We start from the raw sequence: 14,492 nt of genomic DNA, 5'->3' as shown, positions 1-14,492 counted from the left end.
GATATATCATACAAGATTACAGATCTGTATTATTTTATCAAGACCCTTGTATCCTTCAATAGTGCCAAGAGACCAAGTGCCAAGTACAGCACTCAGGTATCATCAGCACTCCAATAGAAATTAATGGAGCATGTGCCATCTATCTGAGGACAATACGTGCTCCTCACTGAGGGAGCCGCATCCTTATTCTGGAGATTGCGAGGGGACCTGCCACAATCAGCTACTTATCCTCTATCCTGTGGATTAGGGATAAGTTCATTTTGGCTGGAGTGCTCCTTTACAATGTCAACATGTGTTTTGTGCATTTTTAAATGTGGGAGAAAACCAATATCACCAGCCAGGTAGTGCTCTTGCTGCCCCCCTTTTATCAAAGGCAACACTTCTGTTCTTTTTGGCCCATTTTTTCCTTGTGACTTTTCATACTTTTCTGTAAATAACAGATGATAAACCCCTCCCAGACATGATCTATGTCCTTACAGGAAACCAATGGTTAAATGTCATGCTATGCTGTGTATACATTATCATTCTTGCTTGGATATAGTTGTTACATACCATCATATTTAATGTCTCTTTCTCTTTCAACAGATCGTTTGATGCAAGAAGATGTTTTCAGCATCTCACTGTTATGGGCTCTTTGCATTAGTTTTGTACCAATGGCTTGGAATGTCATTCTCTCTCAATCTCGAGGATCCAAACGTGTGTAGCCACTGGGAAAGGTGAGTCTGTACTTAATGGTGTATATACTGATGCCAGACTCATTTGTTTATTGTGAAAACTATTATTCAACCAAACACATTGACTATGATTAAGGGTGGGCTCACACCACAGTTCCCGTATCAGGTTTTTGAATGAAAAACAGATTCCTCAAAACCGGACTAAACTGTATCAAAATGTACAAATGTAAATTTTAATACGTATACGGTTTGAAAAATGATGTCCGGTTGCCTCCATTAAAAAAAAAAAAAATGTATATGTTTTTAACTTTTCATTCCATTATGAATAAAGCTTCACTTGTTTGATTGAAATTCCAAGAAAAAAACTGCTAAGTCAAAAACCGTTTGGTGAAAACCATATGGAACCGTACGCACATACAGTTCTGTACAGTTCCCATTGATTCCCATGTCAAAAAAAAAAACATATACGTTTCAATACGGTTTTTCACCCGGACCAAGAGCCGTGGTCGGCTGTGGTTTTGGGTGCAGGAAAAAAACTGACAAAACCGTACAGGATGCAAAACAGACACAACCTGATGCATCTTTTGGCATACGGTTTTCAATGGAGTCAATGCATATGGTTTTTAATACGGTTCCGTACGGTTTTCAAATCTAAAACGTATACGGGAACTGTATTGCAAAAACGTGGTGTGAACCCAGCCTAAGTCAGTAGAGTTTAGTTGTGGTGTCTGTCCTTGTGACAGAAGAAATAGTTCAGAGTAGGGCCTCCAATTCAGATGTTAGCATATGCTTACCTGACCCTACTTCAAGCTTCTTTTAGGTATGGGTTCCAAGGGAGTCAAAAGATCTTCCTTGAGTTCACATGGTAATAAGCTTAGCAATCATTGGTCTGTGCATTATCCTGTATTTTCATCATTCTTATTCCTTTACAAATATGTACATAGTCATAATTAGAATAAGTAACAGTAATGTAGCAATAATATCAATTGGAAATATATTTTTCCCCGTCACTTTATATAACTAAAGCAGTAAGAAGATTTTGTCAAGCATAGGAACTACATTCCCAGTAGACAATAAGTAAATTTCACCAGTTCACAAAGATAGGCTTCTGGCTATTTCAGCTACGTCGCAGTCTACGCTTCTGACTCAAACGAGTATATTTGCTCTATCCACATTCAGATTCTGTGCTGCCTTTTCCAATAATTGTTTATGCTATTCTATATGCTATACAGACTGGGAATTAACTTGTCTCATATATTTGCAGAGTTGATTTTAGGCAACCAATGTTTTGCTTTTTACTTTTCCTAACTTGCAGCTGAATGAGACTACAAATACAATATATTGAGGGGCGGCAAAAAAGCAGTTCACTAAGGAAATGCTACTTATATAGTCCTGAAACTTCCTAGAAAATTGACTCTCAGGTCTAGTGTTGAGTGAATTTACAGTAAATGCAGCTAAATCCAAACCTAGTGGTTCGGCCATTGATTGCTTTAGTCTGCATAAATTAGTTTTATTTTCCAAGTGCTCCAGGTGCCTGGAAGAGTCTTGAATGACAGTCATAGGTCTTCTTGGACTCTATCTATCTTTTCCAGGCAACTGGAGTACTTTAAAAAGTGAACATATTTAAAGGGGTACTCCATTGAAAACCTTTTTCTTTTAAATCAACTGGTGGCAGAAAGTTAAACATATTTGTAAATTACTTCTATTAAAAAATCTTAATCCTTCCAGTACTTATTAGCTGCTGAATGCTACAGAAGAAATTCCTTTCTTTTTGGAACACTGATGACATCACGAGCACAGTGCTCTCTGCTGACATCTCTGTCCATTTTAGCAACCATGCATAGCAGATGTATGCTAAGGGCAGCATGGTGGCTCAGTGGTTAGCACTGCTGCCTTGCACTGCTGGGGACTTGGGTTCAAATCCCACTAAGGGCAACAATAAATAAAGTATTATTATTATAATAACGTCAGCAGAGAGAACTGTGCTCGTGATGTCATCAGAGAGCATTCAAAAAAGAAAAGAATTTCCTCTGTAGTATTCAGCAGCTAATAAGTACAGGAAGGATTAAGATTTTTTAATAGAAGTAATTTACAAATATGTTTAACTTTCTGCCACCAGTTGATTTAAAAGAAAAAAGGTTTTCACCGGAGTACCCCTTTAAGAAGATTAAAGCAATCAATGACCGAGCCGTCAGGTTTAGGTTTGGCTGCATTTGCTGTATATTCAACCCACACTACCCAGGCCTAAAGGCAATGACTTTTAGTGTTCAAAGGTGGACATGCATTTTAAGACACAATGAAAGATTTATATTGGTTTCGCATTTTCCACCTGTTTCACCATTTCCCATGAACTGGTTTGTGTGAAAATGTCAGGTCAGTAAACAATAACATATGTGAGGGGCAGAATCACTTGGGATATTCAATTTCCCATTCTTTCTTCTTATGATTTAAAACATCAACTATTTTTTATACCAGCTCTGGATGTAAAAAGCTATAAAGCAAATGTATAAACCTAACCAGTTCTATAAATTATGGAAATCCTTGATTTGACCCCAATGATTTTCAGGAGAAATAGGCTGTGATAATACGCTGTGGGTTGGGACAGGGCCGGTGCAAGGATTTTCATCTACACAGGTGAAGGGCATTTTCACTCATCTCCCATTTCTACTTTTACCTATAGCAGAATTTGGGAATCATTGGGGGAGATTTATCAAAGGATTTAGACTGGTTGTTCTTGTCTTAATTTGTCGCACAGAAAGTCGCAGTCTAAATATGTGCGACTTTTCTGCAACTTTTGCTCTAGAGGATTTTTAGAACATGATGCATGCAAGTCTATTTTAGACTGAAATGCATTGAAAAATGCATTGGTGCGGAATTTATCAAAAGCGACTTTTCAGCGACAAGTCGCATAGGCTGAAAGTACGCCGAAATGTCAGACCATGTTGGAGCAGGTTTAAATATAGACTAAAGCATAGATCATGCAGTCTGTGCACAGAATTTATCAAGACCTGTGCGCCATTTGATAAATTAGGCGCACAATAGACCAGGCAAACACTCTGTAGTTTGGTCTATATTGATGCGGGACATAGACAACTTTGATAAATATCCCCCATTGTCACTATTTGCTATATTACAATTTCAAACAGAATAAGAGCAAGGAGTGTGGCAATTGGGATATGATGCGTAATGTTTTTTCTTTTAGAAAAACCTACAAAAAAAAGGCTGTTAACAATGTTGCTGTACATCTTTTCACAGCTATTCTGTAACAGTTCAGGAATCATATGCACATCCATTTGACCAGGTCTATTACACCAGCTGCACAGATATATTAAATTGGTTTAAATGCACAAGACACAGGTAAGCCATTTGTTGCTAAAATGTCCATCCTATGTAGTATATAATGTATATTATTATAAGCATTAAAGGGTCATCAATGTACAGTATATGTGGAAACTTGCATTCCTGCATACCTTTCTGTGGCTTATGGCAAATATTCTTACAAATTTTTTTCCGTCTACTGCCATTTGAGCATGGGGACCCCGTGATCAAAGGGTCGGCAGCGGGGGAGTCAGGAACACAGAAGCTTGGAGCTTCCGTGTTTGTGACATCATGCCACGCCCCCTCCACTCATGTCTATGGGAGGGGGCATAAACATAAATGGAGGGGGTGTGGCGGCCATGTTCACCAGACATCAGGCGGAGTTCGCTCCGTGCACTAAATGACAGGGGTGCCGCAGTGGAGATCGCGGGGTCCCCAGCGGCGGGACACCTGCAATTAGACATCTTATCCCCTATCCTTTGTATAGGGGATAAAATGTTTTCAGTGGAGTACCCCTTTAAAGTGAAAGCCTTTAGTGCACTCTCTTTCCACCATTTCATCATACTAAAATGATGAATCAAGGATGCATATGCTATAGAGACCTATTTATAATCTGTAAAGAGATCCATTCTTTTCAGGACAGCATTAGGAAGCAAGGGTGGAAAATCAACACAAGGTACAAAAAAGAAATTCAGAGCAAATACGCACCAATGTCCATGTCCAAGGAGGTTAAATGTATGATGGAGTCATTAGAACCATATGGGAGCCTTTTTTTAAAAATGTTTTCTGAGCAACATAATCTTGTATAGTGTATATATACGGTACTTTATATGGCTTTCTGGCTGGTTCACAATGACAGGTGTTTTAGCTAAATTTTTTTAGTTTTAGCCTGAATATGGAGCAAAATTCAGAACTTTTATTGTAGGGTATTTTTGTATGGATGGTACAGTTTCTTGGACTCCATATGAACTAGAATGTGCATCAAAGTAGTATAGTGTTACTTAAAAATGGTTAATCTGGGAGAATCATAGGATGAGTTTAGCCCATAGTCCATATTAGTTGTGAATTCTTTTAAATGAGCATTATCACTTTAAAAACTTTTGATGTGTTGTAGACCAAAAAGTTTTGATCTGTTGTGGTCTGAATGCAGTGACCCAGATCGATCACTAGAACAAGTCAGGAGAAGATAGTACTAAGTGACACAAACATAGAATGAAGGTTTATGGGATTGTCTCAGTCAGCCCTGCTTTTTCTCCCAGTTCTATCTAACGAATGGTCGGGATCTGAACACTCTCTATAGGACATGTTAAAAGTTTTTTTATTTTTTTATTTTAAAATTATTTTAGCATTTTTCATGTAATTTTGAGGTTAGCATTTGGTGGCTATTAGAGATGAGCACATTTCCTAGAAAATGTTGATTTGGCCGATTCGCCAAATAAAAAAAAAAATAATTGATTTGATCCAAATAAATTCTCGGCGAATTGTTATTAGTAATGTATTTTAATGATGTGTTTAATAAAGTGTGTGTGTTTCGCTTTTATTTTCTCTTTTTTAATTTTTTTTTTAGGTAGTACTACTAATCCCAGTATGGAACAGACTGTTCCATGATGGGAGTAGTAGTACCTGTGCTAATAGACGGATCGCCCCGGGTGTCACTCCTGACATCCTCTGCGATTGTACTGTATAATGTATAGATGTGGGCGGTTTTCTCGCATCAAGATAGGATGATCGCATCGGGTGTCAGGAGAAGTGACATCCACTGTGATCTGTCCTTAACTGCAGGTAATACTGCTCCCAACATGGAGCACACTCTGCATATATGGACGAATATTCGTCATATATTCGCGAATATTCGCATATTCGTTATATTCTAGTTTTATTTTCGCACATTCAAAAATTTGCGTATACGAAATTATCATATGCGAAAATTCGCATATGCGAACATTAGCATATGCGAAATTCGCATATGCGAAACTTAACATATGCTAATTTTCACATATGCGAATTTTCGTACGCCAGTCTCACACAGTAGTATTACAGCCTTCTTTACACCACACAAGCTGGAAGCAGAGAGGGGTGATCACTGTGATATGTACTGTGAAGAAAAAAAAAACAAAAAAACGAATATTCGTAATTACGAATATATAGCGCTATATTCGCGAAATTCGCGAATTCGCGAATATCGCATATTCACGAATAATATTCGAATTGCGAATATTCGCGAGCAACACTAGTGAATAAGTGATGTGAATTCTATTCACATCACTGACCGGCCAGAGTGTAGTGCAGAGATGCGAGCGCAGGAGAAAGCTGCTCCATCTCTGCAATAGAAAGGACAATCGCAACCAGGTGTCAGGAGTGACGCTGTGATCTGTCTATTAGTACAGGTACTACAGCACCCATCATGGAACAGTCTGTTCCATGCTGGGAGTAGAAGTTCTACCTGAAAAATGTAAAAAATCGAGAAAAAAAAGTGGAACACACACACACTTTATTAAACACAATATTAAAATACATTACTAATTTTTTAAAAATGTAAAAATGAATTATAAAAAAATATATTATTTTTACATTTAAATGGCCCCCGGCTAGATTTTTAGGTCCCTACCCGCCCACATAAATTGTTCCCTGTTTAAAAATTTACGTTAACATTTTTTTTTTTTTGGTGGCTTTATAAATTTTTTATACACCCAAGAATTGAGTCTACATTTTAGGCTGCTTTCACACTATGAGTATTCATCCATTATTAAACATCTGTTTTCTGTATTGTATAATTAAAAAAACGGATGAAATAATCCTGGCTGCGGGAGTCTAAATAACGGTTCAAGACGGATGTTATAATGGGTCTTAACGGATGAATATGCCCGTTATTTTGACAGACATTAATCAGCCGTTAGCACCCCTTATTTAATCCATTATTATACATCTGTTTTTTAATTATCCAATACAGAAAACGGATGTTTAATAACAGATGAATACTCATAGTGTGAAAGCACCCTAAAATGTAGACTCCATTCTCCGGTGTATAAAAAATTATAATGCCACCAAAAAAAAAAAAAAAAAACGTTAATGTAGCCGACAATAATAAAAAATGTAGAAAGGGGCCATTTAAATGTAAAAATAATATATTTTTTATAATTAAATTTTACAAATATTTTATTAGTAATGTATTTTAATATTGTGTTTAATAAAGTGTGTGTGTATGTGTGTTTCACTTTTTTTCTCAATTTTTTTAAATTTTTTAGGTAGTACTACTACTCCCAGCATGGAACAGACTGTTCCATGATGGGAGCTCTAGTACCTGTACTAATAGACAGATCGACCCGATGCAATCGTCCTATCTATTGCAGAGTTGGAGTGGCTTTCTCCTGCGTTCGCCTCTCTGCACTATACTCCGGCCGGCCAGTGATGGGAATAGAATTCACATCACTTATTCATATTTCCCGCAGAGAGCTGTGATCGGCCACATGGTTCCAGCCACTCACAGCTCTCTGCGGGAAATACGAATAATAGGTATATATATACGGCATATACTCATACTACTGTGGGACCAGAGAAGAGCGGCCAGCCTCCCGCATATATACATTATACAGGACGATCGCATCGGGTGTCAGAAGTAACACTTGCTGTGATCTGTCTATTAATGCAGGTACTACAGCTCCCAGCATGGAGCAGAGTGTGCTATATGTTGGGAGCAGTAGTACCTGCAGTTAAGGAGAGATCACAGCAGGTGCTACTCCTGACACCGACTGCGATTGTCCTATCTATTGCAGAGATCCAAGCACAGGAGAAAGCCGCTTGCATCTATACATTATACAGGACAATTGCAGGGGTGTCGCTGATGAAGAAATTTGTTATTTGGAATCGAGTCGAAGTTCAGATTCGGTCCGAGTCGAATTTTTCATGAAATTTGGAACTAATTTGACTTCGTCAGATTCGATTCGCTCATCTCTAGTGGCTATAATCCAATATAAGGTGCTCCTTTACACAAAACAGAGTAAACACTACTATATTCAACCTATGATAAGCCTGTGAAGCTGATCTGTCAGCAGCAGGTGTCGGGGCTGAAAACGTCCCACTGCCACTCAGCCTATCGCTGGCTGAGTCTGGACTTAACTGCGGCCGGTGATTGGCTGAGTGCAGTATGACTCACCGACCACCGGCAACCAGGAAGAGGATCGCGGTGGAGACTGGAGTGGTTTACCAGAGGCACTGGGGGAGCGAAGGAAGGTATGTACCTCTTTATTTTTTTACTGCCGGCAGTATGGAGGACAATTTTTGTATTCTGGAGTTCTCCTTTAATACAATATACTTCTGCTTGTTACTCTATGACCCCCTGCACATGCCCAGACATATGTGTCCCATGGTACCTGTGGAGCTTGATGCCAAACTGGGATGTGTTATGATTTTATTTTTTGTTTTCTACAGAATTAGTTACCGCACTGCATATAGACGTGGAGAAAAAACTATGTATAGGCGCAAATCTCAGTGTTGCCCTGGGTTTTATGAAAGCAAGGACATGTGTGTGCGTAAGTATTTTTCAAGAGTTCAAAACAACTTTATGTGTGGCTGTCAATGTTAGTAGAGGTTTGATGGGGCAGACTATCATACAGAGTCTAATCTGATGATCGCCTGCACTAGTCACATCACGTAGAATATAATAGTATATAGCACTTATGGCTTAGAAAGCTTGGCACCATGGTAGAGTGATGACATGGTGGCTTGTGAGGTTTCATTGATGGCATCTGTTTAAAAAGGTGGTCATATTTGCCCGTAAAACATTTTTCAAATACTGCCAGAAATTAGGCATGGCATTTCCCACTTCCCATATTGTGGGCTCTTAGCAGATACTTCATTTATTTCTCATACACTAATGAAAGCCTCTTTTCAGTTCGGTGGAGGATTTCCAACTATGTATAAGGCCATGTCACAGTTCTGTTAAATTTCTGTTATGAGCTCTGACCACAAGTATTGTTTTATTGTCATCATGGTGGTCCTTAAATGTCATCGACAAAAATACATTGTATTTAATGTCTTATCATTCAGATAGGTCTTTAAAAGACAATCCCTTTATTAGTTAACGGATCTTAACTATATGTTGGTATTTCATATAAAACAGTAAATATGGCTAAATGTTTAAAATTGTTTGAATGATACACTTACCTCATCACTGCATTTAAACTTTAGCAATTTCCCTGTCGAGTATTGTGTCACTGCCTTTTTGATGGTAGTACAGTAAACATACGCTATACATATAATTTTCCAAAGATTTACTACAGCAGAACTAGTGGCTGACAGCAATGATTGACTCCTATGAGGGTGAATGCATCCATTATAATCTGTAGAGCACAGAGAAGTCTGTATTTCCTTTAGATTTGATGTACATGCTTCTATATGGTGACACTCAGGCAGTGACTGACATGAACAGATGTCTAGACAACACTGTCCCAAGAGTTCTTTATAGAAGTTCAACTACGTTAGTAAGCATATGGTTCACAGTGTAAATAAGTATAGTATGTCTTTTTACAGCTTTTAATAATGCAGTAGCCTGCCATAGTATGGAACACCATATCTATCTTTACCATATGTGTAACATATAGAAAATGTGGTTAAAAAAAGGAGAAAAAAGCGTTAAAACAAACAAATATAGAATAAAACACCCTCATCCTCACGTCCCGTCCCCCGCACTAACTATTTTCTGCACCTGTTTGCTGGATAGATAACCCCTTCCTGCCCCAGGACGTATGCAAACGTCCTAGTGATCTCCTGCACAGCGCGATGTGCTGCAGAAGATCGGTGGCAGGACTCGGCTGTCAATCACAGCCAGATGGGAGCTTTCTGCATTGACAGCCTGTGACATGACGTCACAGCTCACAAGGGAGAGGACACACCTGATTTGGAAGATCAAATAAAATTATATCTGTAAGTTGCTTTATTATACTTTTTGACACCATACAGGTTGGTTCTTTCACTGGACAACCTCTTTAGGAAGTCAATCCTGGGTCAGCTGACTTCCTGTGAAATACAGGATGACATCATCACCTATTAAAGGGGTACTCCACTGGCCAGCATTTGGAAGGAAATGTTCCAAACGCTGTTTTCGCGCTGCGGGGGTCGGCCACGCCCTTGTGACATCACGGCCATGCCCCCTCAATGCAAGTGTATGGGAGGGGGCATGACGGCCGTCATGCCCCTTTCCATAGACTTGCATTGAGGGGGCGTGGCTGTGATGTCACCAAGGGCGCGGCGACCCGCACAGCACGAAAACATTTACTTCCGAAGGCTGGCCAGTGGAGTACCCCTTTAAATCCCTCCTGCAAGCTCACAGAGCTGCTGCTACTATCTCTATGAGATCAGGATATATAGTAGATGTACACCTCTACCAAGGCTGTATTCACACACTGTGTTTCTTACATTTACTGAGTTTTTTTCTGTTTTTGCAATGATTTTTCCAAAATCGGGGCAAAAAAGGTGCAATTTTACCACAATTGTGCACATCACAGCAACAATGGCCCTCATTTACTATTCTAAACCCGACTGCGACACGATGCGCCATTTTTTCCCGACGGACCCAATGTGGATTCTCCCAAACCCAAAAAAGGGGCGTAACCCGACATTTCTGAGCTTTCCAACGTATTTATAAAGGTTTCCAACCCGAATTTGTTGTATTGTTGTGGATTTTTCCCCGACAGCTCAGAGGAGTTGGAAACCAAAACCAACAAAACGCACGTGCGACAAACAAGATGCGACATAATAATAAATACCAGGGGAAAAAAGCAGTCGGGTAAGAAAGCAAGATAAACTTACAACCCGATTTTCTTAGTAAATGAGGGCCAATATGTCATTCTTACAGTGATTTTGGAAAATCGCAGTAGAAACAGTCATAATGTAGTAAAACCATGAGAAAAAAAATGCAACTTATCCAGCAATATAGAAAATAAGTATCTTGTATAGAGTGAGATGTGCCCAGTACATATGCGAGTATTACTATAGTCCCTTGTTTTTTTAAGAAGTAAGTATCTGAACGTGGGGATGTGTAGGAGGAAAGCTGGATTGCTTCTTCTTCCCCTTTTTCTGCACTTTAGTTTTTGGTAAAATTTGGAAGATGTTGTGAGGAGGAGAACAGGCAGGGAGGATGTAGAATAACACGTTCTCTACAATACAAGCCACTTTAGATTTTGTTGAATGTTTAGGTTTTGGGAAATACATTTTTTTGTTAAAAAGACTTAAAGGGGTACTCCGCAGCTTGTGACGTCATAGCCCCGCCCCTAATGATGTCACGCTCCGCCCCCTCAATGCAAGTCTATGGGAGGGGGCGTGACAGCAGTCACGCCCCCTCCCATAAACTTGCATTGAGGGGGCGGGGCTATGATGTCACACGCTCCCGGCGCCGGCTCCAGCTTTCAGAACAGCTTGTTCCAAACGTTGAGCAGCGGAGTACCCCTTTAAGAGACAAGCTCTTTGCTTTCATGATCGAAACATGTTCTAAACTTTCTGTCCCATTTTAATGAACTGGATTAATCCCAGTCTATGTAACAATAGATGCTCCTTCACTAGCTCTGTGCGAATGTAATACTACATAAACACAACCATAGTGTCTACTGCCAGCTGCTGTGCCCAAGCTTTCCCTTCACTTGGTAACTCTGGATGGCGGCAAGCCAGTTACATGAGCCAAACTCAAATAATGAGCCAAGTCATAGTGTAAGGGGGACTGTATTAACTCTTTAGCGATGGGGAAGGCTACAAACGCCTACTCCTTCTATTAAAAGGATCTGATATTTTAGCTCCAATTTCAGAGAGAATTCCGAGTAAATGTTTCCCCAATTTCAGTTTGGCATTCTTAATGTTATTGTATAAGCAGCTGTTCAAACATAACGCTTCATGCTGTATTAGGCCCCTAATCACAGAGCCGAAGACCGAGGAAGTTACTAAGTGCTGGTTCGCTTAGGATACTGTAATATACATTATTTGTGGAAAAGTAGAAGGAATTATAGTATATTTACCATAATCTAAACTGCTAGAGTAGTCTTGCTGTTAGGTGACAAAGATTATCTGGTTAAAGGGGTTATCCAGGAATAGAAAAACAGAGCTAATTTCTTTCAAAAAGCACTCCCTGTCTGTCTCCAGGTTGGGTGGGGTTCTGCAACTCAGTTCCATTGAAGTGAATGGAGCCAAGTTGTAATACCACACACAACCTGGAGACAGATGTGGAGCTGTTTTTGAAAGAAATAAGCTCTGTTTTTCTATTCTTGGATAACCCCTTTAAAGGGCACTCTGCTGCTAGACATCCTATCCCCTACCTCAAATGCATGTCTATGGGAGGGTGTGTGATGGCCGTCAGCTTTATTACAATAAAACACAGTGGGAGACGACTATTACCATACAGCAGTCACTTTGTGACAAATTAACCTTAAAGTGTACCCGTCAGATCCAATAAAATTTTTTTTTTTAATATATCACTCAGTACCTAATCCTGACCGTGTACATCTAATTGTTATGTGTCTAGCACCTTTAATTTTTTTTTTATTACACTTTTAATTTAGCTCACTAGTCTGAATTCCTTTCAAAGGGAGGGGGTGTGGCCTCACTGTGCAGGTCTCCGCCCCCTCCCTCAGAATGCTGTCTGCTCACATCTCCCCTAGCATTAGCAAAACTACAACTCCCAGCTTGTCCTCACTGACAGTAGCGGGACACAAGGTGACAGTGGGAGGATTCTTCCTCCAGCTCTGAGCCCTGCGCTCACAACTGTCAATCAATGAAGTGTGTCCGTGACATAGGTGATGACGCATGGACACAGCAGGACTAGTATGTGTCCAAGCAGGCAGGGGGGCAGTTGTTTTACTGGCTTTTTCAGTTTGAAATACTGAAAATTTTCTAATGAAAGCAATTGCGAAACCTATTGGTTATACATGCTTTACAACATATCTACGTTTTTGTATCTGACAGTGCCCATTTAATAAGACTATCACAGTTGTGTCAATACATGTCTTTAACAATCAGATCTCGAACATGGTCAGGGAGCCAACCCTTGCTCTTGTGTTCGTTCTTCCGATAGCCAGTATATACAGGATTCTGCATGCCAAGAAACATTTAGATAAAAAGTTATCTAAATGTACCATGGCTTGTACTTAAATTATTCAAATTATTTTAAAAATAAAGAGGCTCCAGCACCGCTTCAGCCATGCATTCTCTCCAGTGTTTTTCCTGGTTAGGAGGGCCAATGTGCAAGGACAGTGATGGCGCCTAGCGCTATACCAACACTGCAGTCCTTTCAAAAGCCATATTGTTAGGCAGTCAGTAGTAGTAGAGCTATAGGGTGGCCAAGGTAACAGTCCCAATGCTATAAGAGGAGAGCAGCACTATATTTAGGCAGTGAGGAGAAACAATGAATAATCATACGTGCACAATAATAAGTGCACACTGAAGCAATAAAGCTCTCACTGTGCAAATGAATTATTGATTTTAATGCCGAAAATAGACTTGACTCCTGTAAGGTGGTGGGTACAGTACTGGTAAAATATTCTCACTGGGTCCAAGACGTACAAGTAAACCACCTAGAGCCAGAACAGCATGAGGTCTAGTACTTGCTATGGGAACCAACCCAAGGGATTCTGTTGCAATCAGGGCCATGAGGGCTGAAGATGATAGCAATAACAGTCAGCTATGTGATCAGGTCAGGTTTAGAGGTGTAACCTTAAAGGGGTACTCCGGTGGAAAACATTTTTTTTTTTTAAATCAACTGGGCCAGAAAGTTAAACAGATTTGTAAATTACTTCAATTAAAAATCTTTACCCTTCCAGTACCTATTAGCAGCTCTATGCTAGAGGAAATTCTTTTCTTTTTGAATTTCTTTTTTGTCTTGTCCACAGTGCTCTCTGCTGACACCTGATGCCCATATCAGGAACTGTCCAGAGGAGGAGAAAATCCCCATAGCAAACCTATGCTGCTCTGGACAGTTTCTGACACGGACAGAGGTCTCAGCAGAGAGCACTGTGGACAAGACAAAAAAGAAATTCAAAAAGAAAAGAATTTCCTCTGTAACATACAGCTGCTAATAAGTACTGAAAAGATTGAGATTTTTAAATAGAAGTAATTTAGAAATCTGTTTATCTTTCTGGCGCGGCACCAATTTCCACCAGAGTACCCCTTTAAGTCACCCCAATGCTAAATGTGTAACAGTCTTCCCACTTTCCATTTGCCATTTATAGTGCTGTTGTCTTTTTGTGTCTTTGTGGGCCTGGGTGCGACTGCTCCTTTTTTCCCTATATCGGGTGTCACTAACCTCAGCCACCTAAGTGATGAAAGTGTCCGGTACAACCAACAAGACCTCAAATCATGGATTGTTACCAAAACTGGGATTGTCACCCAGAGGCCTAGCTCATTTTACCCTTCTACTCTTGCTACTAGTCACACTCCAGTGGAAGGATATTTGTGAAAACTCTGGGCAACTTCGTACCCAGAGGCTTGCCCCAGACTACAGCAATTAGGATACCACCTATA

At 39.8% G+C, this 14,492-nt stretch overlaps 1 protein-coding gene across 2 annotated transcripts in view; it reads left to right on the top strand.

Annotated features, from left to right (window-relative positions):
- MEGF10 (multiple EGF like domains 10) overlaps nt 1–14,492 on the top strand; it is a 128,063-nt gene that overhangs the window by 32,982 nt on the left and 80,589 nt on the right. For both annotated transcript variants that reach the window (XM_056537299.1, XM_056537300.1), the window contains exons 2-4: nt 586–716; nt 3,930–4,031; nt 8,421–8,521. In XM_056537299.1, coding sequence (XP_056393274.1) covers nt 604–716; nt 3,930–4,031; nt 8,421–8,521 — 316 coding nt within the window. In that variant the 5' untranslated portion in view covers nt 586–603. The remainder of the gene's footprint in view (nt 1–585; nt 717–3,929; nt 4,032–8,420; nt 8,522–14,492) is intronic.

This window comes from Hyla sarda, chromosome 1 (genome assembly GCF_029499605.1).
Source record: "Hyla sarda isolate aHylSar1 chromosome 1, aHylSar1.hap1, whole genome shotgun sequence".
Lineage (NCBI taxonomy): Eukaryota > Metazoa > Chordata > Amphibia > Anura > Hylidae > Hyla > Hyla sarda.
This window is presented reverse-complemented; position numbering and strand designations above follow the sequence as displayed.